The sequence below is a fragment of the Carcharhinus amblyrhynchos genome, unplaced genomic scaffold, assembly GCF_965287045.1.
Source record: "Carcharhinus amblyrhynchos unplaced genomic scaffold, sCarAmb.v2.hapA chromosome_351, whole genome shotgun sequence".
NCBI lineage: Eukaryota > Metazoa > Chordata > Chondrichthyes > Carcharhiniformes > Carcharhinidae > Carcharhinus > Carcharhinus amblyrhynchos.
The window spans coordinates 1-27000 of record NW_027650091.1 but is presented as its reverse complement, the minus strand read 5'-3'; the positions used below and the strand labels follow the sequence as shown (position 1 = coordinate 27000).

At 50.7% G+C, this 27000-nt stretch overlaps 1 protein-coding gene across 1 annotated transcript in view; it reads left to right on the top strand.

Annotated features, from left to right (window-relative positions):
- LOC145339223 (uncharacterized) overlaps positions 1-26054 on the top strand; it is a 162140-nt gene extending 136086 nt beyond the window's left edge. Inside the window, 4 exon segments of the mRNA XM_080183618.1 lie at positions 4252-4344; positions 9524-9605; positions 19595-19707; positions 25877-26054. Of these exon segments, the coding sequence (XP_080039744.1) occupies positions 4252-4344; positions 9524-9605; positions 19595-19707; positions 25877-26017 (429 nt within the window). The 3' untranslated portion in view covers positions 26018-26054.
- The last annotated feature ends 946 nt before the right edge of the window (positions 26055-27000 follow it).

Sequence of the window (27000 nt, the reverse complement as noted above, 5' to 3'; positions counted from 1 at the left end):
TCCCATGTTCAAATGCAACAAGATCTGGACAATATCTAGGTCTGGGCTGACAAGTGGCAAGTAATGTTCACGCCACACAAATGCCAGGCAATAACCATCATCAATAAGAGACACTCTAAGCACCACCACTTGACATTCAATGGTGTAACCCATCACTGAATTCCCCTGCTGTCAACATCCTTGGGGTTACCATTGACCAGAAACTCAACTGGACTCACCGCATTAGCACAGTGGCTGCAAGGACAGGTCAGAGGCTAGGAAAACTGTGGCAAGTAACTCATCTCCTGACTCCCCAAAGCCTATCCACCCTCCACATGACACAAGTCAGGAGTGTGATGGAAGACTCCCCACTTGCCTGGATGGGTGCAGCTCCTACAACACTCAAGAAGCTTGACACTATACAGGACTAAGCAGCCAGTTGATTGGCACCACATCTACAATAACCCACTCCCTCCACCACCAACACTCAGTAGTAGCAGTGTGTACTATCTACAAGATGCACTGCAGCAATTCACCAAAGACCCTTAGACAGCACCTTCCAAACCCATGACCACTTCAATCCAGAAGGACAAGGGACAACAGGTACACGGGAAAACCACCACCTGCAAGTTCCTCTCCAAGCCACTCACCATTCTGACTTGGAAATATATCGTCGTTCCTTCGCAGTCGCTGGGTCAAAATCCTGGAATTCCCTCCCTAACGGCATTGTGGGTCAACCCACAGCATGTGGACTGCAGCGATTCAAGGCGGCACCTCACCACCTTCTCAAGGGCAGCTAAGGATGGACAATAAATGCTGGCCAGCCACTGAGGCCCATGTCCACAAATGAATAAAAAAGGGCTATAGAGAGATGTGGAGAGGTGAAATGAGGGCAGAGGTCTGGCGAATGGAGAATAGTGCGGGAAAGTGTGAAACTGTTATCCAAATGGTGAGAGATTGCAGAACTCTGAGCTGCAGAGGGACCTGGGTGTTTTAGTGCATGAATCACAAATATCTAGTATACAGATGCAGCAAATAATTAGGAAAACTAATAGAATATTATCATTTATATATTAATTTAATATAAAAATATCCAGATTATGCTTCAGTTGTACAAGGCATTGGTGAGACCATATGTGGAGTATTGTGTACAGTATTGGACATTGCAAAGTGTAAATCTGTTCGAAGCATTTCAGAAAAGGTTTACCAGACCAATACCAGGAATGGGTAGCTAACCTTCTGAGGAAAGGTTAGAGAGGTGAGGCTTGTACCCGCTGGAGTTTAGAAGAGTAAGAGGCAAGTCGATGGAAACCTTTAAGATCCTGAGGGGTACTGACAAGGTGGACATGGAGAGGATGGTTCCTTGTGTGGGAGAATCTAGAACCAGGGCTCACTGTTTAAAAATAAGGGGTCACTCATTTAAGACAGAGATGAGGTGAAATTTGTTCTCTCAAAGGATCGTGTGCCTCTGTAACTCTCTTCCTCAAAAGGCAGTGAACATAAGAAATAGGAGCAGGAGTAGGCCATCCAGCCCTTCGAGCCTGCCCCGCCATTCAATAAGATCATGGCTGATCTGTTGTGGCTCAGTTCCACTTTCCCGCTTTCTCCCCATAACCCTTAATCCCCTGTCTATCAGAAACCTATCCACCCATGACTTAAATATATTCAGTGAGGTAGCCTCCACCACTTCAACAGGCAGAGAATTCCAGAGACTCACCAGTGAGGGTGTTTGATTAGTTTTAAGGCAGAGCTCGATAGATTATTGATTAACAGGGGGATGGAAGGTTATCGGGGTTTCGCAAGAGGTTGCAAGCAGATCAGCCGTGATTTTATTGAGTGATAGAACAGGCTTGCGGGGTCGAGTGGCCTCTCCTGCCCCCAGTTTGTATGTTTGCATCCCAGTTATTTGATGATTGATGTTCAAGCCAGCAGGGACGCTCCACGTTGAGGCTTTCTCATAATCCTTGCCCCTCTTGTAGTGGTCATCTCTCCTAATGGGGTTGCCGAGGTAACAGAACTTAATGGAGGCAGAGGCAGCCAAAGAGGAGGCTGCTTTCTGGACGTTTACAATCGTGTCCTCACGGCAGGGAAGTGTGGGCTGAATAGCCTCGCTTGGACCTCACGTCAGGACCCCAGAAACCACAGGGAAACTCAACCCTTAGTGTTCAAAACTGAGACAGTTCTGATAAACCTCTATCAATCAGTCTGAACTGGCAGACAGTGTCCAATACTGAGCTCCACACATTAAGAAGGATGTGAGGAGAGAGTGTAGAAAAGATTGACAAGAATGTTTCCAGGAATGAGGAACTTTAGTAATGTGGATAGAGACTGGAATTATTATCCCGAGAAAAGAGAGATTGCGAGGAGATTTGATGGAGATATTCAAAATCATAAGGGGGTGGTCAGAGGGAGAAACTGTTCTTATTGGTGGAAGAATCAAGAGCCAGAAGACACAAATTTAAAATGAGGTGACTTGAGGAAAAATATGTTCACACAGCGAGTGGTTAGGGTCTGGAATGCACTGTCTGAGAGTGTGGTGGAGACAGATTCACACAGCGAGTGGTTAGGGTCTGGGATGTACTGTCTGAGAGTGTGGTGGAGACAGATTCACACAGCGAGTGGTTAGGGTCTGGAATGTACTGTCTGAGAGTGTGGTGGAGACAGATTCACACAGCGAGTGGTTAGGGTCTGGAATGTACTGTCTGAGAGTGTGGTGGAGACAGATTCACACAGCGAGTGGTTAGGGTCTGGAATGTACTGTCTGAGAGTGTGGTGGAGACAGATTCACACAGTGAGTGGTTAGGGTCTGGAATGTACTGTCTGAGAGTGTGGTGGAGACAGATTCACACAGCGAGTGGTTAGGATCTGGAAGGCAATGTCTGAGAGTGTGGTGGAGACAGATTCACACAGCGAGTGGTTAGGGTCTGGAATGTACTGCCTGAGAGTGTGGTGGAGACAGATTCACACAGCGAGTGGTTAGGGTCTGGAAGGCAATGTCTGAGAGTGTGGTGGAGACAGATTCACACAGTGAGTGGTTAGGGTCTGGAATGTACTGTCTGAGAGTGTGGTGGAGACAGATTCACACAGCGAGTGGTTAGGGTCTGGAATGTACTGCCTGAGAGTGTGGTGGAGACAGATTCACACAGCGAGTGGTTAGGGTCTGGAATGTACTGTCTGAGAGTGTGGTGGAGACAGATTCACACAGCGAGTGGTTAGGATCTGGAATGCACTGTCTGAGAGTGCGGTGGAGACAGATTCACACAGCGAGTGGTTAGGGTCTGGAATGTACTGTCTGAGAGTGTGGTGGAGACAGATTCACACAGCGAGTGGTTAGGGTCTGGAATGCACTGTCTGAGAGTGCGGTGGAGACAGATTCACACAGCGAGTGGTTAGGGTCTGGAATGTACTGTCTGAGAGTGTGGTGGAGACAGATTCACACAGCGAGTGGTTAGGATCTGGAATGCACTGTCTGAGAGTGTGGTGGAGACAGATTCACACAGTAAGTGGTTAAGGTCTGGAATGTACTGTCTGAGAGTGTGGTGGAGACAGATTCACACAGCGAGTGGTTAGGATCTGGAATGCACTGTCTGAGAGTGTGGTGGAGACAGATTCACACAGCGAGTGGTTAAGGTCTGGAATGTACTGTCTGAGAGTGTGGTGGAGACAGATTCACACAGCGAGTGGTTAGGGTCTGGAATGCACTGTGTGTGGGTGATGCAGGTTCTGTCAAAAAGGGAATTAGATAAGCCCCGGAAGAGAAAGTAATTGGAGGGCAATGGGGGTGGGCAGGGACGTGGCTGTAGCTGAGTTGCTCTTGCAGAGGGCTGGCACAGACATGATGGGTCAAATGGCCTTCTTAGCGTGTAACCATTCTGTGATTGTATGGTGAAATTGTGTCTCAGTTTGGTGTACTGGGCGAGGGAATCAGTGAGAGATCAGACTCGAGCAGAGTGGGTTTCTCGATATATCTGTGGATGTCTGGGACCTGCTGTTGCCCTGGTTAGTGCTGTGGTTGCTGGGAGGGGCAGACCCTCTACACCGTGAGCAGAACGAGTCTGGCAATGTGTTCCACCAATCAATTTATCACATGTTGTTCCAGCCACAACCTCACACAGTAGATAAAGCAGGAGCAATGAATCCTAGTTTGAGCATTGACTGGGTGTGTTGGTTACGTACAGATCCTCCATTGGGCTGGTAAAGTATTGCTGTTCTGTGTGACTCACAGCTTTACCATGATTTCCTTTGATTATTGTGACCCTTTCTCTTCTGCAGGTACAAATCGTACACAAGAAGGAAGATTATAGCAACGTGCAGTCCAAGTGTGGCTCCAAAGACAAGATCAGACATGTTCCAGGAGGAGGCAATGTAAGTACAAGCAATAGAATTAAGGAGTGTCCCGGAATCCCTGTGTCCCAGTGTGAGATTCCCCCTGTGTCCCAGTTTGAGAATCCCCGTGTCCCAGTGTGAGATCCCCATGTCCCACTGTGAGATTCCCGTGTCCCAGTGTGAGAATCCCCGTGTCCCAGTGTGAGAATCCCCGTGTCCCAATGTGAAAATCCCCGTGTCCCAATGTGAAAATCCCCGTGTCCCACTGTGAGATTCCCGTGTCCAAGTGTGAAATCCCCCGTGACCCAGTGTGGGAATCCTGTCCCAGTGTGAGATTCCCCCTGTGTCCCAGTGTGAGATTCCCGTGACCCAGTGTGAGAATCCCCGTATCCCAGTGTGAGAATCCCTGTGTCCCAGTGTGAGATTCCCGTGACCCAGTGTGAGATTCCCGTGACCCAGTGTGAGAATCCCCGTGTCCCAGTGTGAGAATCCCCGTGTCCCAGTGTGAGAATCCCCGTGTCCCAGTGTGAGAATCCCTGTGTCCCACTGTGAGAATCCCCGTGTCCCACTGTGAGATTCCCATGACCCAGTGTGAGATTCCCGTGACCCAGTGTGAGATTCCAATGACCCAGTGTGAGAATCCCCGTATCCCAGTGTGAGAATCCCCGTATCCCAGTGTGAGAATCCCCGTATCCCAGTGTGAGATTCTCATGACCCAGTGTGAGATTCCCGTGACCCAGTGTGAGAATCCCCGTATCCCAGTGTGAGAACCCTCATGTCCCAGTGTGAGAATCCCCGTATCCCAGTGTGAGATTCCCATGATCCAGTGTGAGATTCCCGTGCGCCAGTGTGAAAATCCCCGTGTTCCAGTGTGAGATTCCTGTGACCCAGTGTGAGAATCCCCGTATCCCAGTGTGAGAATCCCGTGACCCAGTGTGAGAATCCCCATGTCCCAGTGCGAGAATCCCCGTATCCCAGTGTGAGATTCCCGTGACCCAGTGTGAGAATCCCCATGTCCCAGTGTGAGATTCCCATGACCCAGTGTGAGAATCCCCATGTCCCAGTGTGAGATTCCCATGACCCAGTGTGAGAATCCCCGTATCCCAGTGTGAGATTCCCGTGACCCAGTGTGAGAATCCCCGTATCCCGGTGTGAGATTCCCATGACCCAGTGTGAGATTCCCGTGACCCAGTGTGAGAATCTCCATGTCCCAGTGTGAGATTCCCGTGTCCCAGTGTGAGAATCCCCTTGTCCCAGTGTGAGATTCCCGTGACCCAGTGTGAGAATCCCCATGTCCCAGTGTGAGATTCCCGTGTCCCAGTGTGAGAATCCCCGTATCCCAGTGTGAGATTCCTGTGACCCAGTGTGAGAATCCCCGTATCCCAGTGTGAGATTCCTGTGACCCAGTGTGAGAATCCCCATGTCCCAGTGTGAGACTCCCGTGACCCAGTGTGAAAATCCCAGTATCCCAGTGTGAGATTCCCATGACCCAGTGTGAGATTCCCGTGACCCAGTGTGAGAATCCCCATGTCCCAGTGTGAGATTCCCGTGACCCAGTGTGAGATTCCCGTGACCCAGTGTGAGAATCCCCATGTCCCAGTGTGAGAATCCCCGTATCCCAGTGTGAGATTCCCATGACCCAGTGTGAGAATCCCCATGTCCCAGTGTGAGAATCCCCGTGTCCCAGTGTGAGATTCCCATGACCCAGTGTGAGAATCCCCCATGTCCCAGTGTGAGAATCCCCGTATCCCAGTGTGAGATTCCCATGACCCAGTGTGAGAATCCCCATGTCCCAGTGTGAGATTCCCATGACCCAGTGTGAGAATCCCCATGTCCCAGTGTGAGATTCCCATGACCCAGTGTGAGAATCCCCGTATCCCAGTGTGAGAATCCCCGTGTCCCAGTGTGAGAATCCCCGTGTCCCAGTGTGAGAATCCCCATGTCCCAGTGTGAGAATCCCCGTATCCCAGTGTGAGATTCCCATGACCCAGTGTGAGAATCCCCATGTCCCAGTGTGAGATTCCCATGACCCAGTGTGAGAATCCCCATGTCCCAGTGTGAGATTCCCATGACCCAGTGTGAGAATCCCCGTATCCCAGTGTGAGAATCCCCGTGTCCCAGTGTGAGAATCCCTGTGTCCCAGTGTGAGATTCCCATGACCCAGTGTGAGAATCCCTGTGTCCCAGTGTGAGATTCCCGTGACCCAGTGTGAGATTCCCATGACCCAGTATGAGAATCCCCCATGTCCCAGTGTGAGAATCCCCGTATCCCAGTGTGAGAATAACCATATCCCAGTGTGAGAATCCCCGTATCCCAGTGTGAGATTCCCATGACCCAGTGTGAGAATCCCCATGTCCCAGTGTGAGAATCCCCGTGTCCCAGTGTGAGATTCCCATGACCCAGTGTGAGAATCCCCCATGTCCCAGTGTGAGAATCCCCGTATCCCAGTGTGAGAATCCCCGTATCCCAGTGTGAGATTCCAATGACCCAGTGTGAGAATCCCCCATATCCCAGTGTGAGAATCCCCGTATCCCAGTTTGAGAATCCCCATGTCCCAGTGTGAGAATCCCCGTGTTCCAGTGTGAGATTCCCGTGTCCCAGTGTGAGATTCCCGTGACCCAGTGTGAGAATCCCCATGTCCCAGTATGAGAATCCCCGTGTCCCAGTGTGAGATTCCCATGACCCAGTGTGAGAATCCCCCATGTCCCAGTGTGAGAATCCCCGTGTTCCAGTGTGAGATTCCCGTGACCCAGTGTGAGAATCCCCGTATCCCAGTGTGAGATTCCCATGACCCAGTGTGAGAATCCCCCATGTCCCAGTGTGAGAATCCCCGTGTCCCAGTGTGAGAATCCCCGTGTCCCAGTGTGAGATTCCCATGACCCAGTGTGAGAATCCCCATGTCCCAGTGTGAGAATCCCCGTGTCCCAGTGTGAGATTCCCATGACCCAGTGTGAGAATCCCCCATGTCCCAGTGTGAGAATCCCCATGTCCCAGTGTGAGAATCCCCGTGTCCCAGTGTGAGATTCCCATGACCCAGTGTGAGAATCCCCCATGTCCCAGTGTGAGAATCCCCGTATCCCAGTGTGAGAATCCTCATGTCCCAGTGTGAGAATCCCCGTATCCCAGTGTGAGATTCCCATGATCCAGTGTGAGATTCCCGTGCGCCAGTGTGAGAATCCCCGTGTTCCAGTGTGAGATTCCCGTGACCCAGTGTGAGAATCCCCGTATCCCAGTGTGAGTATCCCCATGTCCCAGTGTGAGAATCCCCGTGTCCCAGTGTGAGATCCCCGTGACCCAGTGTGAGAATCCCCGTGTTCCAGTGTGAGATTCCCGTGACCCAGTGTGAGAATCCCCGTATCCCAGTGTGAGATTCCCATGTCCCAGTGTGAGAATCCCTGTATCCCAGTGTGAGATTCCCGTGCGCCAGTGTGAAAATCCCCGTGTTCCAGTGTGAGATTCCTGTGACCCAGTGTGAGAATCCCCGTATCCCAGTGTGAGAATCCCCATGTCCCAGTGTGAGAATCCCCGTATCCCAGTGTGAGAATCCCCGTGTCCCAGTGTGAGAATCCCCGTGTCCCAGTGTGAGAATCCCTGTGTCCCAGTGTGAGAATCCCTGTGTCCCAGTGTGAGATTCCCGTGACCCAGTGTGAGAATTCCCGTATCCCGGTGTGAGATTCCCATGACCCAGTGTGAGATTCCCGTGACCCAGTGTGAGAATCTCCATGTCCCACTGTGAGATTCCCATGTCCCAGTGTGAGAATCCCCTTGTCCCAGTGTGAGATTCCCATGTCCCAGTGTGAGAATCCCCATGTCCCAGTGTGAGACTCCCGTGACCCAGTGTGAGATTCCCGTGACCCAGTGTGAGAATCCCCGTGTCCCAGTGTGAGATTCCCGTGACCCAGTGTGAGAATCCCCATGTCCCAGTGTGAGATTCCCGTGACCCAGTGTGAGAATCCCCATGTCCCAGTGTGAGATTCCCGTGACCCAGTGTGAGATTCCCGTGACCCAGTGTGAGAATCCCCATGTCCCAGTGTGAGAATCCCCATGTCCCAGTGTGAGACTCCCGTGACCCAGTGTGAGAATCCCCGTATCCCAGTGTGAGATTCATATGACCCAGTGTGAGATTCCCGTGACCCAGTGTGAGAATCCCCGTGTCCCAGTGTGAGATTCCCATGACCCAGTGTGAGATTCCCATGACCCAGTGTGAGAATCCCTGTATCCCAGTGTGAGATTCCCATGACCCAGTGTGAGAATCCCCCATGTCCCAGTGTGAGATTCCCATGTCCCAGTGTGAGAATCCCCCATGTCCCAGTGTGAGAATCCCCGTATCCCAGTGTGAGATTCCCGTGTCCCAGTGTGAGAATCCCCATGTCCCAGTGTGAGATTCCCGTGACCCAGTGTGAGAATCCCTGTATCCCAGTGTGAGATTCCCATGTCCCAGTGTGAGAATCCCCCATGTCCCAGTGTGAGATTCCCGTGTCCCAGTGTGAGAATCCCCGTATCCCAGTGTGAGATTCCCATGACCCAGTGTGAGAATCCCCGTATCCCAGTGTGAGATTCCCGTGTCCCAGTGTGAGAATCCCTGTATCCCAGTGTGAGATTCCCATGTCCCAGTGTGAGAATCCCCCATGTCCCAGTGTGAGATTCCCATGTCCCAGTGTGAGAATCCCCCATGTCCCAGTGTGAGATTCCCGTGTCCCAGTGTGAGAATCCCCATGTCCCAGTGTGAGATTCCCGTGACCCAGTGTGAGAATCCCCGTATCCCAGTGTGAGATTCCCGTGTCCCAGTGTGAGAATCCCTGTATCCCAGTGTGAGATTCCCATGTCCCAGTGTGAGAATCCCCCATGTCCCAGTGTGAGAATCCCCGTATCCCAGTGTGAGATTCCCGTGTCCCAGTATGAGATTCCCACCTGCCCCCTGGTGTTTCAGTTTGAGATTCCCCCCATGTCCCAGTGTGAAATTCCACTCTTGTGTCCCTGTATGGGTTTCCTCCCGTGTCCCAGTGTAAGAATCCCCGTGTCCCAGTGTGAAAATCCCCCTCTGTGTCCCAGTGTGAGATTCCCCTCCCCGCCCCCCTCACCTCCCCCACCGTGTCCCATTCTCAGGTTCCCCCATGTCCCATTCTCAGCTTCCCTCTGCATTCATAGATTCTTTGTAAAGAAACAGAAAGTCTCCCTCTGATTATCTACTCCTCTCTTTTTCTTAAAATCGATTCAGGTACAAATTCTGAACAAGAAAATTGACTTGAGTCACGTGTCCTCAAAGTGTGGATCAAAGGACAACATTCACCATAGACCAGGTAAATCTCCGAGTGAGTACATTCACCTCTGAGAGAGAGAGAAAACACTCCCATCTAAATGGTACATGAGCAGGGAGAGAGAGACTGAGTGAGTTGCAGCGACAATGCTGCTCTCTCCCTGCCGCAGGAGCAGTGGTGAAGAATCTGCTGAGGATTCCGGCTGCTGTGAGCCGGGACGTCATAGCAACTGATAAGGTTATAGGCCGGTAAGTGCTCAGTGTAAAGGACACTGTGAAGGAGAGATCGTGTCTCACAAAGTTGATTGAGTTTTTCGAGGAAGTGATGAAGATGATTGATGAGGGTAGGGCAACATGGACTTCAGTAAGGCCTTTGACAAGGTCCCTCATGGCAGACTGGTGCAGAAGGTGAAGTCGCATGGGATCAGAGGTGAGCTGGCAAGGTGGATACAACACTGGCTCGGTCATAGAAAAGAAGGTAGCAGTGGAAGGGTGTGTTTCTGAATGGAGGGCTGTGACAAATTCCTCAGGGATCAGAGCTGGGACCTTTGCTGTTTGTAATATATATAAATGATGTGAAGGAAAATGTAACTGGTTTGATTAGTAAGTTTGCGAACGACACAAAGATTGATGGATTTGCCGATAGCGATGAGGACCATCAGAGGATACAGCAAGATATAGATCAGTTGGAGACTTGGGCGGAGAGATGGCAGATGGAGTTTAATCCGGACACATGTGAAATAATGCATTTTGAAAGGTCTAATGCAGATAGGAAATATACAGCAAATTGGCAGAACCCTTAAGAGTATTGAGAGGCAGAGGGATCTGGGTGTACAGGTACACAGGTCACTGAAAGTGGCAACGCAGGTGGAGAAGGTAGTCAAGAAGGCATACGGCATGCTTGCCTTCATCGGCCAGGGGATTGAGTTTAAAAATTGGCAAATCATGTTGCAGCTTTATAGAACCTTAGTTAAGCTGCACTTGGAATATAGTGTTCAATTCTGGTCACCACACTACCAGACGGATGTGGAGGGTACAGAGAAGATTTACCAGGATGTTATGGGGGGCATTAGAGGTTGGAAAAACTTGGTTTGTTCCCACTGGAGGTTGAGGGGAGACCTGATAGAAGTCTACAAGATTATGAGAAGCATGGACAGAGTGGATAGTCAGAAGCTTTTTCCCAGGGTGGAAGAGTCAATTACTGCGGGGCACAGGTTTAAGGTGTGAGGGGCAAGGTTTAAAAGAGATGTACGAGGCAGATGTTTTACACAGAGAGTGCCTGGAACTTGTTGCCAAGGGAGGTAATGGAAGCGGATACGTTAGTGACTTTTAAGAGCGTATTGACAAATACATGAATAGGATGGGAATAGAGGGATGTGGTCCCCGGAAGTGTAGAGGGTTTTAGTTCAGTGGGGCAGCATGGTCGGTGCAGGCTTGGAGGGCCGAAGGGCCTGTTCCTGTGCTGTAATTTTCTTTGTTCTTTGTATAAAACATGAGTGTTTAGAAAAAGGGTAAGTTAGGGGTCAATATCGTCAGAATAGAGTCAATGCAAGAGAAGTGAAATTACTTCAAGGCGGGGCAGTTCAGTGGAGTGAAATGCATGTCCTGTAGTGTGCGCACCTGTCATGGACGAACAGCCATGCAGAAATCTGACCTCCGGCTTTCAGAGTGGGGGTCACGGTGAGCGGCTGGGGGTCACGGTGAGCGGCTGGGGGTCACGGTGAGCGGCTGGGGGTCACGGTGGGCGGCTGGGGGTCACGGTGGGCGGCTGGGGGTCACGGTGAGCGGCTGGGGGTCACGGTGAGCGGCTGGGGGTCACGGTGGGCGGCTGGGGGTCACGGTGAGCGGCTGGGGGTCACGGTGGGCGGCTGGGGGTCACGGTGAGCGGCTGGGGGTCACGGTGGGCGGCTGGGGGTCACGGTGAGCGGCTGGGGGTCACGGTGAGCGGCTGGGGTCACGGTGAGCGGCTGGGGTCACGGTGAGCGGCTGGGGGTCACGGTGAGCGGCTGGGGTCACGGTGAGCGGCTGGGGGTCACGGTGAGCGGCTGGGGTCACGGTGAGCGGCTGGGGGTCACGGTGAGCGGCTGGGGTCACAGTGAGCGGCTGGGGGTCACGCTGAGCGGCTGGGGGTCACGGTGAGCGGCTGGGGGTCACGGTGAGCGGCTGGGGGTCACGGTGAGCGGCTGGGGGTCACGGTGAGCGGCTGGGGGTCACGGTGAGCGGCTGGGGGTCACGGTGAGCGGCTGGGGGTCACGGTGAGCGGCTGGGGGTCACGGTGAGGATGACAGCTACATGGATAACACGGGGTGGTCACACCACAGCTTAGGGGCCTGAAGGCACAGACAGCCCAAGAGAACTAGGCAACCAGTGCAGGAACTCTCTGGGGTCCTGTTTACAAATCGGATTTCCGTTTAGGAAGCTGGTGAGGGAACTGGTTCCTCAGAGCAAAAGCCAGGTTTGTGGCACCATCAGAAGTTCAACTGTACAGGAGGAGAGGAAGAAGAGAGACGGTGTTAGGGAATTCCGTGGTCAGGGGAGCAGACCGGCGATTCTGTGGCTGTAGACATGACTCCAGCTTGGTATGTGGCCTCCCTGGCGCCAGGCTCAAGGATGGCACAGAGAAACTGCTGGACAATCTTCTCGGGGAATCAGAGATCATGGTCCACGTTGGTACCAATGGTAGGAAGGGGGAATGGATCCTGCAATGAGAATTTAGGGAGCAGAACATTAATAAACAGGATTACTCCCAGTGCCTCGTGAAAGTGAGACAGAAATCGGAGGATGAGGCAGATGAGTGTGTGGCTGGAAAGAGGGTGCAGGATGGAAGGGTTTAGATTCCTGGGACATAGGCACTGGCTCTGGGGGAGGTGGCACCTGTACAAAGAGGATGGGTTGTACGGGAACACGATCGGGACTGCGTTGCCTGCGGGATGTTTTGCTGTCGGGAGGGCTTTAAGCTAACTCAGCAGGGGCGAGAGAATATTAACAAGGAATACCAGGATGCACAAAATACCGGGAGAGACAGGAAGAGAATGGTGAGTTAATAAGTGACGTTGGAGTAAAGGAAAAAGTAATGACGTCTAAGTCAGAGTTACTGTGCATTGTATGGGAACGCATGAAGTACGGTAAATAAGATCGAGAAGTTACAGACACAGATTGCATTGTGGAAATATGATGTTGCAACTGAGACCTGGCTGAAGGAGGGGCAGGACTGGGTGTTAAATATTCCTGGCTACAAGGTGTTCAGAAAAGATAGAAAAGGAAAGAAAGGAGAGAGAGGGATGGTGGTAAAAATGCTGGAGAAGGAGGGCAGCAGGGTATCACAGCGGGTTAGCACTGCTGTGTCTCAGCGCCAGAGATCCGGGTTCAATTCCAGCCTCGGGTCACTGTCTGTGTGGAGTTTGCATGTTCTCCCCATGTCTGCGTGGGTTTCCAACGGGTGCTCCGGTTTCCTCCCACACTCCAAAGATGGTTAGGGAGATTCAGCATGGTCAATTGTCTCTTCGTATCCCAAGATGTGTCGGTTAGGGGGGATTGCCATGGTAAATGTGCAGGTTATGGGGATGATGCCTCAAGGAGGTCAAGGACAGAATCAGTTTGGTTAGAGCGAGGGAACAAAATGGGAGACATTACATTGCTCAGTGTAGTTACCAACTAGTGAGAAGGAAGTAAAGGAACAAAACTGCAGGGAAATGCAAACATTATTGAGTGGTGTAATGGGGGACTTTAATTACCCAAATATAGGCTAGGACAGTGATAGTGACAGTGGAAAGGATGGTGAGGGTAATGTTCCTAGATTGTGTCCAGGGAAATGTTCTATAGCAACATGTGTCCAGTCCAACAAGGAGTGCACTGTTAGACCTGATTCTTAGAATCATACAATCCCTACAGTACACAGGAGGCCATTCAGCCCATCAAGTCTGCACCAATCACAATCACATCCAGGCCCTGTCCCCATAACCCCATGCATTTACCCTACTAGTTCCCCTGACACTAAGTGGCAATTTAGCATGGCCCGTCAACCTGACCCGCACATCTTTGGACTGTTGGAGGAAACCGGAGCACCCATTGGAAACCCTCGCAGACACGGGGAGAACATACAGATTCCACACAGACAGTGACCCAAGTTGGGAATCGAACCCGGGTGCTTGGCGCTGTGAGGCAGCAGTGCTAACCCCCATGCCACCCCAAGGTTCTTGGTGAGGAGGTGGGCCAAGTAGATATAGTATCGGCGGGGGAACGTTTAGGAAATAGTGATCATTGTATTGTAAGATTGAGGATGATGATAGAAAAGGCATAGGCAATCCAGAGTGAAAATAATGAAGTGGGGGAGAGTACATCTCGATGGGGCAGGAACAGAGCTGGGCCGGTTAGACTGGAATGAAAGGTTGGCGGGAGAATCTGGAGCTGAACAATGGGCTGCCTTCAAAACAGAAACGCTCCAGACACAATCAATATTTCCTTAAACGGAAAGGCCAGGCAAACAATTCCAGAACTCCCTGGATAAAAAAGATGGAAATTAAGGTGAGGAAGAAAAAGTGTGCTTATGACAGGTGTCAGGTAGAAAATACAACTGAGAACCAAGTGTGGGAAAATCCTATCCGTGTCGGTAGGTAGGGTCCGTTAATAGCTTGGCTGGTGTGACCCTCACAGTTGCGTTTGGTGTGATATAAGACAACAAAGAACTGCCGATATGTAGAGATAGAAACCATTGACATGTTTCTTTCATCAATGATTTGAATGTTTGTGTAGCTCGCTCTGCTAACCCCTTGGAGGCTGGGTGGTAAGGGGCTGACTGAACAAGGTGAATACCATTTGACTTAACAAATTTCTGAAATCCGTCCGCTGAGAATGATGTTGTTTGGCATTGAGACCCCCGGGATGCCATGGATAGAGAAAAAGTTTCCTCTATTTGTCAGTGGTGGCTGTGGCCATTGTGGATTTTGTTAGTTGGACACCCAGCCATCCAGAATGAGCATTAACCAGGATGAGGACGATGTGTCCCATGAACAGTCCTGTAAAGTCCATGTGCGGAATTGGCCACGGCCGACCCACCCATTCCTGTGGGTGAACATTCACCGGTGGCAGCAATGATGGCTGAGCCTCACAACCGGGTGACCATTCATTCTATTTCTTTATCATTGCCCAGCCACTAGGTATACCTTCAGGTGAGTGCTCTCTCGTCCTGCTTTGTCTGGGGTGTGCACTGCGCAATTCCTATCATAAAAACCATTGCCCTGGGGGGGGGGTGACACCATAACATGAGCCCCCCCCTCAGTAACACACCATCCTCACATCTCTGTCCTGCGCTGCTAGTGAGCTCTGACACATCCTCTCGCCAGCCCTGCCTCACGTTCGATAACACTGGGTCTCTTTATTTGCTTCGTTGAAACGGGCAAAGTCTCTATTAGGTGTAACAACATGATTTTTTGTGGAACTGGTGGTGAAGGTACAGACTGCAGCAAGGGCAGTTAGCTGAGTGTGTCCACGTTCGATATTTGTGTCCCTGGTCTGTGATGGAAAGAGTGGCTATACGAAATGAACAGATGGAGCTCAGCTTCACACCTTCACAGAGGCCATCAGTGACACTGACTTATCCCCTTGGAATAAACCCAACAACGGCTTGTGATCTGAGACGATGGTGAAATGTTTACCATATATATTTTGATGAAACTTGTTCCCTGCATAAATTACCACCAAACTTCCCTTATCTATCTGGGAATACTTTTTCTCTGCATCAGCTAATGTTCCCGCCATCAAGGCAATTGGCCTTTGTGCTCTATCAGGTATTCTGTGGGACAAAACTGCTCCCATTCCATAGGGCAATCCATCTCGGGTAACTCCCAATGTCTTGGTTGGATCAAAGCGATGCCAATGACTGCAGAGCCTCTGGTAAAAGCTTCTTTCTGTTCCTCTTCCCATCTGAGGCTTCTTCAAGACCTGGCAAAGTGGAGCTATCTCCCAGAATAATTCACCATTTCTAGGAATGATTTTAACTCCGATACACTCTGTTTTATTCCACGGAAACTCTTTAATGGCTTCAACTTTGTCTTGCAAAGGATGTAAACCTTTTGTATCCACTCTGGAACCCAAATGTGTAACTTCATCCGCCTGGAATGTGCATTTCTCCCATTTCAAATAGATACTCACTTCTTCAAATCTCCTCAAAACCTGATAGAAATCTACAAGATTGTGAGGGGCATGGACAGAGTGGATAGTCAGAAGCTTTTTTCCCAGGGTGGAAGAGCCAATTACTAGGGGGCAGAGGTTCAAGGTGCGAGGGGAAAGCTTAAAGGAGATGTCTGAGGTAAATGTTTTACCCAAGAGAGTGGTGGGTGCCTGGGGGAGGTAGTGGAAGCGGATACAATAGTGACTTTTAAGGGGCATCTTGAAAAATATGTGAATATAGAACATAGAACATTACAGCGCAGAACAGGCCCTTCGGCCCACGATGTTGCGCCGACCAGTTAAAAAACAATGACCCTCTAACCTAAACCAATCCCTTTTCATCCATAAACCTATCCACGGATCTCTTAAACGCCCCCAAACTAGGCGCATTTACAACTGCAGCAGGCAGGGAATAGGATGGGAATGGAGGGATATGATCCCCGGAAGAGTAGAGGGTTTGAGTTCAGTCGGGGCAGCATGGTCGGAGCAGGCTTGGAGGGCCGAAGGGCCTGTTCCTGTGCTGTAATTTTCTTCTTTGTTCTTCCTCTAAGTTTGACCTGTGCTGTTCAGGTGAGGGTCCTGTAATTAGAAGATCGTCAAGATAAACCATTCGGGACGTTGTGATAAACTTTCCATCATATGTTGGAAAACGGCACAGGCTAACGAACAGTAAACGTGTGTATGGGGTATAAATACTTGTGTGTGTAACTAACCTCTGTGAGTCTTCATCCCAACTCCAGCTGCCGATAGGCTGACTGATATTTGATACATTCTAAACCTCCTGTTAGATTGGCATGGAGGTCCTTGATTCTAGGAATGTCTACCTGAGCCCCTCGACTGACGGTTAGTTTATAATCCACACAAATTCCTACTCTACGATCCAATCTGAGGACACAGGCTATGGGTGTAGCCCATTTGAAGAATTATACAGGTTTTATAATATCTACATCATCCAGCCCTCCAAGCTTAACTTCAACTTTATGATGAAGCTGGGTGGAGCTGAAAAAATTTAGGCATTGCATTGGAATTCAGATCAATTTTGACTTTAGCTCCCCCCGGAGTTCCTTTCGGAAAACCGCAGAATATTTACACAGCGACATTTATCTGCTTTTGACAATCGCAGACCATCAGACAAGTTCTCACTTACCAGGATGATGCTGTGCTTGTTTGGTTTCTGTAGGGCACAGTAACTGTTGCTGACCCTATTGTCTTCAGTCTCTCTCCTGTGTATGACTCCTCACTCGCTCAGAGTCAATGTTTGGAGGTCTCATTGAAGCTAACGAAATGCCTGTTTCCCTGTGACTATTGTCACAGTAAGAAGTCTCACAACACCAGGTTAAAGTCCAACAGGTTTATTTGGCACTAGCTTTCAGAGTCTCAGGCTCCTTCCAAAAACTCCGAAAGCTAGTGCCAAATAAATCTGTTGGACTTTAACCTGGTGTTGTGAGACTTCTCACTGTGCCCACCCCAGTCCAACGCCAGCATCTCCACATCATGACTACCATCGACACCGCAAACTGCCGGCTCTGAGTGGAGAGGATCTCCAAGAAGATTGCGCATATCGACACTATTGTCACAGCGCTTGTGATGACTTCCATTTTAAGAGATCTACAATTTACCATCAAGGCTACATCTACCGGGGGCACATTACTCACTTGGACCTGCTTTAGGGTATACAATTTGGATCCATTGTCAGGCTCCCATCCAGTTTTTGTTAAAAGAGTTAAACTGACCGTTGTGGATTATTTTGCACATTCTGTGCTGACCGCTTCACTCTGCGTCACGCACTTGAGACACCTCATGGATTTTCCAGCCATGCTTGCCCCAAAACTGGAAAATCCCACCCGAGGTGAACGGACCTTCACCTGGCTCACTTCCCTGCCTGCTCTGCTTCCCGTGGCGGGTGGGAAGAGAAAATTGCCTGCATAATTTCTGAATTAGCACGTTTCTTGAGAATGTCCCCCTCTACACTGAAAACAAGAATCCCGCCCCCCTTTCTCAGGCTGTTCTTCACAATGCTGTTTCCTGTCACAAACAGTTGCCCTCTTTGGGAACGTCTTGTAACTCACTTACGCCCTGCTCAGCGCATTCAGTCGCTAACTTCACAGCTTTTTCCGAAGAGATTTTGGTCTCAGCCTGTACGGTCAGGCTGTTTATACCACAGACCAAACAGTCTCTTAACATCTCTCCTAAAGCTGGGTCTCACAATAGACTTGTGAGGAAAGTTAAAGCTTGTGGAATAAAAGGGAGAGAAGCAAGGCGGATTCGAAATTGGCTGAGTATTGGTCAATTGAGTAAATGGTCAATGGCTGTTTTACAGGTCGGAGGAAGGTTTGTGGTGGTGTTCCCCAGGGATTGGTATTGGGACCCTTGGTTTTCCCGATGTATATTATTGATGTAGATCTTGGTGTACAGGGGATAATTACAAAGCTCGCGGATGATTCAAAATTTGGAGGCATTGTAAACTGAGAGGAGAACCATGTAGAACCTCAAAAGGACATAGACAAGTTGGTGGAGTGGGCAGATAGGTGGCAAATGTGGAGAAATGTGAGCTGATGCATTTTGGTAGAAAGAACTTGGAGAGACAAAATAAAACAAGGGGTAAAATTCTAAAGGGGGCGCAGGAGCAGGGGGAGCTGGAATGTAGGTGGATTGGAGATGGCAGGACAGGTAAAATTGTGTACAGTTAATGAAGCATACAAATCCTGGGCTTTACTAATAGGGGCACAGATACAAGAACAAGGAGGTTATGCTAAACTTATACAAGACACTAGTTAGACCTCAGCTGGAATACTGTGTCCAGTTCTGGGCACTGCACTATTGGAAAGTTGGGAACACATTGAAGAGAGAACATAAGAACATAAGAAATAGGAGCAGGAGTCGGCCATCTAGCCCTTTGAGCCTGCCCCGCCATTCAATAAGATCATGGCTGATCTGTTGTGGCTCAGTTCCACTTTCCCGCCCTCTCCCCATAACCCTTAATCCCCTCTCTTATCAAAAACCCATCAACCTGCTTCTTAAAAATATTTAGCGAGGCAGCCTCCACCACTTCAACGGGCAGAGAATTCCAGAGATTCACCACCCTTTGAGTGAAGAAGTTCCTCCTCAACTCCGTTCTAAACCGCCTCCCCTTTATCTTGAGGCTGTGCCCCCTAGTCCTACTGTCTTTTTTGAGCGGGAAGAGTCTCTCCACCTCTATCCTATCCATCCCATTCATCATCTTATACGTCTCAATGAGATCTCCCCTCATTCTTCTAAACTCTAACGAGTACAAGCCTAGTTTATTCAGCCTCTCCTCATAGCTCAATCCCCTCAACTCCGGTATCAGCCTAGTAAACCTCCTCTGCACTCCCTCCAGGGCCAAAATATCCTTGTGCAGAGGAGGTTTACGAAAATGGCTCTAGGGATGAGGATAGATCGGAGAGGTTGGGGCTGTTCTCCCTGGAGAGAAAAAGGCTAAGAGGAGATTCGAAAGAGATGTTCAAATAATGAGGGGACTGGACAGAGTAGAGAGGGAGAAACTGTTCTCTTTCATAAAAGGATCAAGAACAAGAGGGCACAGATTTAAAGTGATTTGTAAAAGAAACAAATGTGATGTGAGGGAGAAAAACCATTTCCGCATAAAGTGTGGTTGTTGTGTATTAACAGTGGTGAGAAATGGGGAGGTGTCTCCGTTGTGGGAGAATCCTGCAGTTCCAGAGCCTGTGTATCATTCACATTTACAGACTGAGAATGGAGGCTGCCTGGGTGATGCTCGTAATGAGGGAGAGAAAAATAATTAGCTGTTAAAAGTACAAGTATGGATTTCAATCTAACGCCAGCACGGTCTAACCTACTCGATCTGTTTGAAACTCTCTCTGTCAGGCGGTGGAAACGTGGAGATCAAATCGCAGAAGGTGGATTTTAAGGATAAGGCCCAGTCCAAGATTGGGTCGATGGACAACATCACCCACACTCCAGGTGGGGGAGCAAAGAAGGTGAGAAACTCAATCCTTCTCCATCCTGGAGATCCAGTGACACGGAAAAGGCTGCAAATAAGATTAGAAAATAAAAAAAATCCGATTTCCAAATTGCTCTGCGCATACTCAGCACATCTCAAACACCTTTGGAGACAATGAAAAGCTTTTGAACATAGTTGTAATGCAGCAAACAAGACAGTCAATTTGTGCACAGCAAGCTCTCACAATCAGCGAAATAATGACAAAACAATCAGTATTAATGACGTTGGTTAAGGTAACAGGGAGAAAGCACCTGCTATATAGCTACATATTGCTTTATATAGAATTCTATTGGTGCATGAGAATGTCAGCCTGAAGTGGGGTAAACGACACTCTCAAAGGGCTCTTCAGTCCTCTGGTAAATGTAGGATACAGGGACAGGTGTAGGATACAGGGACAGGTGTAGGATACAGGGACAGGTGTAGGATACAGGGGCAATGTAGGATACAGGGACAGGTGTAGGATACAGGGACAGGTGTAGGATACAGGGACAGGTGTAGACACAGGGGCAGTGTAGGATACAGGGACAGGTGTAGGATACAGGGACAGGTGTAGACACAGGGGCAGTGTAGGATACAGGGACAGGTGTAGGATACAGGGGCAGGTGTAGGACACAGGGGCAATGTAGGATACAGGGACAGGTGTAGGATACAGGGACAGGTGTAGACACAGGGGCAGTGTAGGATACAGGGACAGGTGTAGGATACAGGGACAGGTGTAGGATACAGCGACAGTGTAGGATACAGGGACAGGTGTAGGACACAGGGGCAGTGTAGGATACAGGGACAGGTGTAGGATACAGGGGCAGGTGTAGGATACAGGGACAAGTGTAGGATACAGGGGCAGTGTAGGATACAGGGACAGGTGTACGATACAGGGACAGGTGTAGGATACAGGGGCAGTGTAGGATACAGGGGCAGTGTAGGATACAGGGTCAGGTGTAGGATACAGGGACAGTGTAGGATACAGGGACAGGTGTAGGATACAGGGGCAGTGTAGGATACAGGGACAGGTGTAGGATACAGGGGCAGTGTAGGATACAGGGACAGGTGTAGGATACAGGGACAGGTGTAGGATACAGAGACAGGTGTAGGATACAGGGGCAGTGTAGGATACAGGGACAGGTGCAGGATACAGGGTCAGGTGTAGGATACAGGGACAGGTGCAGGATACAGGGTCAGGTGCAGGATACAGGGACAGGTGCAGGATACAGGGACAAGTGTAGGATACAGGGACAGGTGTACGATACAGGGACAGGTGTAGGATACAGGGACAGGTGTAGGATACAGGGGCAGTGTAGGATACAGGGACAGGTGCAGGATACAGGGTCAGGTGTAGGATACAGGGACAGGTGTAGGATACAGGGACAGGTGTAGGATACAGGGACACGTGCAGGATACAGGGACAGGTGTAGGACACAGGGGCAGTGTAGGATACAGGGACAGGTGTAGGATACAGGGGCAGGTGTAGGATACAGGGACAAGTGTAGGATACAGGGGCAGTGTAGGATACAGGGGCAGTGTAGGATACAGGGTCAGGTGTAGGATACAGGGACAGGTGTAGGATACAGGGACAGTGTAGGATACAGGGACAGGTGTAGGATACAGGGGCAGTGTAGGATACAGGGGCAGTGTAGGATACAGGGGCAGTGTAGGATACAGGGACAGGTGTAGGATACAGGGGCAGTGTAGGATACAGGGACAGGTGCAGGATACAGGGTCAGGTGTAGGATACAGGGACAGGTGCAGGATACAGGGTCAGGTGCAGGATACAGGGACAGGTGCAGGATACAGGGACAAGTGTAGGATACAGGGACAGGTGTACGATACAGGGACAGGTGTAGGATACAGGGACAGGTGTAGGATACAGGGGCAGTGTAGGATACAGGGACAGGTGCAGGATACAGGGTCAGGTGTAGGATACAGGGACAGGTGTAGGATACAGGGACAGGTGTAGGATACAGGGACACGTGCAGGATACAGGGACAGGTGTAGGATACAGGGACAGGTGTAGGACACAGGGGCAGTGTAGGATACAGGGACAGGTGTAGGATACAGGGGCAGGTGTAGGATACAGGGACAAGTGTAGGATACAGGGGCAGTGTAGGATACAGGGGCAGTGTAGGATACAGGGTCAGGTGTAGGATACAGGGACAGGTGTAGGATACAGGGACAGTGTAGGATACAGGGACAGGTGTAGGATACAGGGGCAGTGTAGGATACAGGGACAGGTGTAGGATACAGGGGCAGTGTAGGATACAGGGACAGGTGTAGGACACAGGGGCAGTGTAGGATACAGGGACAGTGTAGGATACAGGGACAGTGTAGGACACAGGGGCAATGTAGGATACAGGGGCAGTGTAGGACACAGGGACAGGTGTAGGATACAGGGATAGTGTAGGACACAGGGACAGGTGTAGGATACACGGACAGGTGTAGGATACACGGACACGTGTAGGATACAGGGACAGGTGTAGGATACAGGGGCAGTGTAGGATACAGGGACAGGTATAGGACAGAGGGGCAGTGTAGGTCACAGGGACAGGTGTAGGATACAGGGGCAGTTTAGGATACAGGGGTGGTGTAGGATACAGGGACAGGTGTAGGATACAGGGACAAGTGTAGGCGACAGGGACAGGTGTAGGATACAGGGACAGGTGTAGGATCCAGGGACAGGTGCAGGATACAGGGACAGGTGTAGGATACAGGGACAAGTGTAGGCGACAGGGACAGGTGTAGGATACAGGGACAGGTGTAGGATCCAGGGACAGGTGCAGGATACAGGGACAGGTGTAGGATACAGGGACAGGTGTAGGATACAGGGACAAGTGTAGGATACAGGAACAGGTGCAGGATACAGGGACAGGTGTAGGATACAGGGACAGGTGCAGGATACAGGGACAGGTGTAGGATACAGGGACAGGTGTAGGATACAGGAACAGGTGCAGGATACAGGGACAGGTGTAGGATACAGGGACAGGTGCAGGATACAGGGACAGGTGTAGGATACAGGGACAGGTGTAGGATACAGGGACAGGTGCAGGATACACGGACACGTGTAGGATACAGGGACAGGTGTAGGATACGGGGACAGGTGTAGGATACGGGGACAGGTGTAGGATACGGGGACAGGTGCAGGATACAGGAACAGGTGCAGGATACAGGGACAGGTGTAGGATACAGGGACAGGTGTAGGATACAGGGACAGGTGCAGGATACAGGGGCAGGTGTAGGATACAGGGACAGGTGTAGGATACAGGGACAGGTGCAGGATACAGGGACAGGTGTAGGATACAGGGACAGGTGTAGGATACAGGGACAGGTGTAGGATACAGGGACAGGTGCAGGATACAGGGACAGTGCAGGATACAGGGACAGGTGTAGGGTACAGGGACAGGTGCAGGATACAGGGACAGGTGCAGGATACAGGGATAGGTGTAGGATACAGGGACAGGTGTAGGATACAGGGACAGGTGCAGGATACAGGGACAGGTGTAAGGTACAGAGATGACCTGGGTAAGTGATTGCGTTTGGATTTTACTGGCGTTTCTGCTTGTGTGCGACTCCACGTTGCTGCTGAGTCTGCTGCACTTTTCCTTCTCTGTTTCATTCACTGCATCACCTTCTTCCATCTGCTTCCCTTACTCTGGCCTCCCTTTCAGCCTCTACAGCACAGGAGAAGTTCTGGGAATTCCTGGTAACCACCTCAACGGGATAACCATCCCCTCAATCCCCAGTTACTGTCTGTTTAACACTGACCTCCTCACTCTCCATTCCCCCTCCACAGGTAGAGTTCTGGGCATTGTGGAGACAGGTGATGTCTAGCTAGCCCCGGCCTGACTGTGCACTCACCCCCCCCCCGTCCCCCCCCCACCCCCGTGCACCCCCCCCCACCCCCAGCCCCCCAAACCACCCCCAGCCCCCCAAACCACCCCCAGCTCAGTAAAGACAACATCCTCACTCCAGCTACACCAGCTGTGCCAGAGTCCCCGGAGCTGGGATACAGGGTCTGCCTGATAAATAAGGGTTTACTGATCGTTGCACAATTCCAACGCGAGAATATGACCCTTTTTTAATCGATACGACACTGTACAACCCTCAGTTATCAAGGACAATAACTCACATAGTGCAATGCTCTCAGTGACTGTCTGTGGGGGGCACGCAGCTCAGTGACTGTGTGTCTGGGGGTCTCACAGCTCAGTGACTGTGTGTGTGGGGGTCTCACAGCTCAGTGACTGTGTGTGTGTGGGGTCTCGCAGCTCAGTGACTGTGTGTCTGGGGGTCTCACAGCTCAGTGACTGTGTGTGTGGGGGTCTCGCAGCTCAGTGTCTGTGTGTGTGGGGGTCTCGCAGCTCAGTGTCTGTGTGTGTGGGGGTCTCACAGCTCAGTGACTGTGTGTCTGGGGGTCTCACAGCTCAGTGACTGTGTGTGGGGGTCTCACAGCTCAGTGACTGTGTGTGGGGGTCTCACAGCTCAGTGTCTGTGTGTGTGGGGGTCTCAGCTCAGTGACTGTGTGTGGGGGTCTCACAGCTCAGTGTCTGTGTGTGTGGGGGTCTCACAGCTCAGTGACTGTGTGTGGGGGTCTCACAGCTCAGTGTCTGTGTGTGTGGGGGTCTCACAGCTCAGTGACTGTGTGGGGGGTCTCACAGCTCAGTGACTGTATGTGTGGGGGTCTCACAGCCCAGTGACTGTGTGTGTGGGGGTCTCACAGCTCAGTGACTGTGTGTGGGGGGGGTCTCACAGCTCAGTGACTGTGTGTGTGGGGGTCTCACAGCTCAGTGACTGTGTGTGTGGGGGTCTCACAGCTCAGTGTCTGTGTGTGTGGGGGTCTCACAGCTCAGTGACTGTGTGTGGGGGGGTCTCACAGCTCAGTGACTGTGTGTGTGGGGGTCTCACAGCTCAGTGACTGTGTGTGTGGGGGTCTCACAGCTCAGTGACTGTGTGTGTGGGGGTCTCACAGCTCAGTGACTGTGTGTGTGGGGGTCTCACAGCTCAGTGTCTGTGTGTGGGGTTCTCACAGCTCAGTGACTGTGTGTCTGGGGGTCTCACAGCTCAGTGACTGTGTGTGGGGGGGTCTCACAGCTCAGTGACTGTGTGTGGGGGTCTCACAGCTCAGTGACTGTGTGTGTGGGGGTCTCACAGCTCAGTGACTGTGTGTGTGGGGGTCTCACAGCTCAGTGTCTGTGTGTGTGGGGGTCTCACAGCTCAGTGACTGTGTGTGTGGGGGTCTCACAGCTCAGTGTCTGTGTGTGGGGGTCTCACAGCTCAGTGACTGTGTGTCTGGGGGTCTCACAGCTCAGTGACTGTGTGTGGGGGTCTCGCAGCTCAGTGACTGTGTGTCTGGGGGTCTCGCAGCTCAGTGTCTGTGTGTGGGGGTCTCACAGCTCAGTGACTGTGTGTGGGGGTCTCACAGCTCAGTGACTGTGTGTGTGGGGGTCTCACAGCTCAGTGACTGTGTGTGTGGGGGGTCTCACAGCTCAGTGACTGTGTGTCTGGGGGTCTCGCAGCTCAGTGACTGTGTGTGTGGGGGTCTCGCAGCTCAGTGACTGTGTGTGGGGGTCTCACAGCTCAGTGACTGTGTGTGTGGGGGGGTCTCACAGCTCAGTGACTGTGTGTGTGGGGGTCTCTGTCAGCTCCGGAACCTCAGCACTTGAACACACAGCCTTTGCAGCAGCTTATTCTCTCTCTTGATGTCACGCTTTTCACCGACACCAGTAAGAGCTGTGCTGTGTGCTTGCGGCGTTTATTGAGGTTCCAACAATCTGAGACAGCGTACTGTCCATTCCAGCACAGTCCTGGAAAATGCTGGAAAGGTATGTTGCCAAGGTAGCACCATCCTTCATCAAATTAACACCTTCACCTGAGACTTTAACCCATCTGTTTTCTCACTAGACATTAGACAGCTGGCACATTATGGTATCTGTGTGCCCAGCGTGCCATTCTAACTGTGGGCATATCTTCTCCGGGAGAACGATGGAGCAGTGGAGACACTGTATTCCCAGGAAACCTCAAAACCCTCTTCCCAGTGCTTTCTTTCTTCCTTCCTTGTTTTTTAGAGTCGGATTTAGCAAGTTAATTTTTTAATGACTTACAGACCTGTGTTGACAGATGATGATGATGCATTGTGTGCCACCCTGATTTCATTATAGAAAGAGAAAAGGAAGGAGGAAGCAGTGAATGAAAGTGTTGAGAACGGTGTCAGTGTCACACCTGTATCAGGTGTGACTGAATCCGGTGAGTCACACACAAGCCCGAACTGGGAAAGCCAGGGAGACGAGAATTGTGAGTGAAACCATCCCAGCCTCTCATCTAGAAGTGTCTCCATTACTCTCGTTACTTTGTTGGATGGAATTTTGGGAATGCCCCACTGGTTATCCACGGACAGCGGTATTCAGACATCGGTGCTGTACCCAAAGGAATACAGTTCATTGAAAATAGGAGCAGGATGAGGCCATTCAGGCCTTCGTGCCTGCTGCACCATTCATTCTGATTATGACTGATCATCCAAACTCAATCAGCTGATCCCACCTTCCCCTCCATACCCTTGGGTGTCCTTTGCCTGAAGAGTCATGTCTAACTCCTTCAACTACTTTCTGTGGTAACAAATTCCACAGACTGACCACTCTCTGGGTGAAGAAATTTCTCCTTGTCGCTGTCCTAAACCCTGTATCCTCAGACTTGTAACCCTGGTTCTGAAAGACATGCTGGATAGGGGCGTTGGCCGTGCTAAATTCCCCCTCAGTGTACCCAAACAGGGCTGGAGTGTGATGACGAGGGGATTTTCACAGTAACTTCATTGCAGTGTTAATGTAAGCCTACTTGTGACTAATAATTTGCTTTAAAACCAAACTCCCCCATTGGGAACATCATCCTTGCATCTACCCTGTCCAGTCCTGTTAGAATTTTATAGATATCTGTGCGATCCCCCCTCATTCTTCCAAATTCCAGCAAATATACTTCTAACCAACTCAATCGTTCCTCATACGTCAGCCCCACCATCCTCTGCACTTCCTCAAGAGCAAGAACATCCTTTCTCAGATAAGGGGATCAAAAACTGCACACTATATTCCGGATGTGGCCTCAGCAAGGCCCTGTATAATTGCAGCAAGATCTCCCTTCTCCTGTACTCAAATCCTCTCATTATGAAGCCAACATCTCATTTACGTCTTTTCTGCCTGTCGCACCTGCATGTTTGCCTTCAGCGTGTAAGAGGACATCCAGATCTCATTGCACACTCCCCCTCTCCTAATTTATAGCCATTCAGAGAACACAT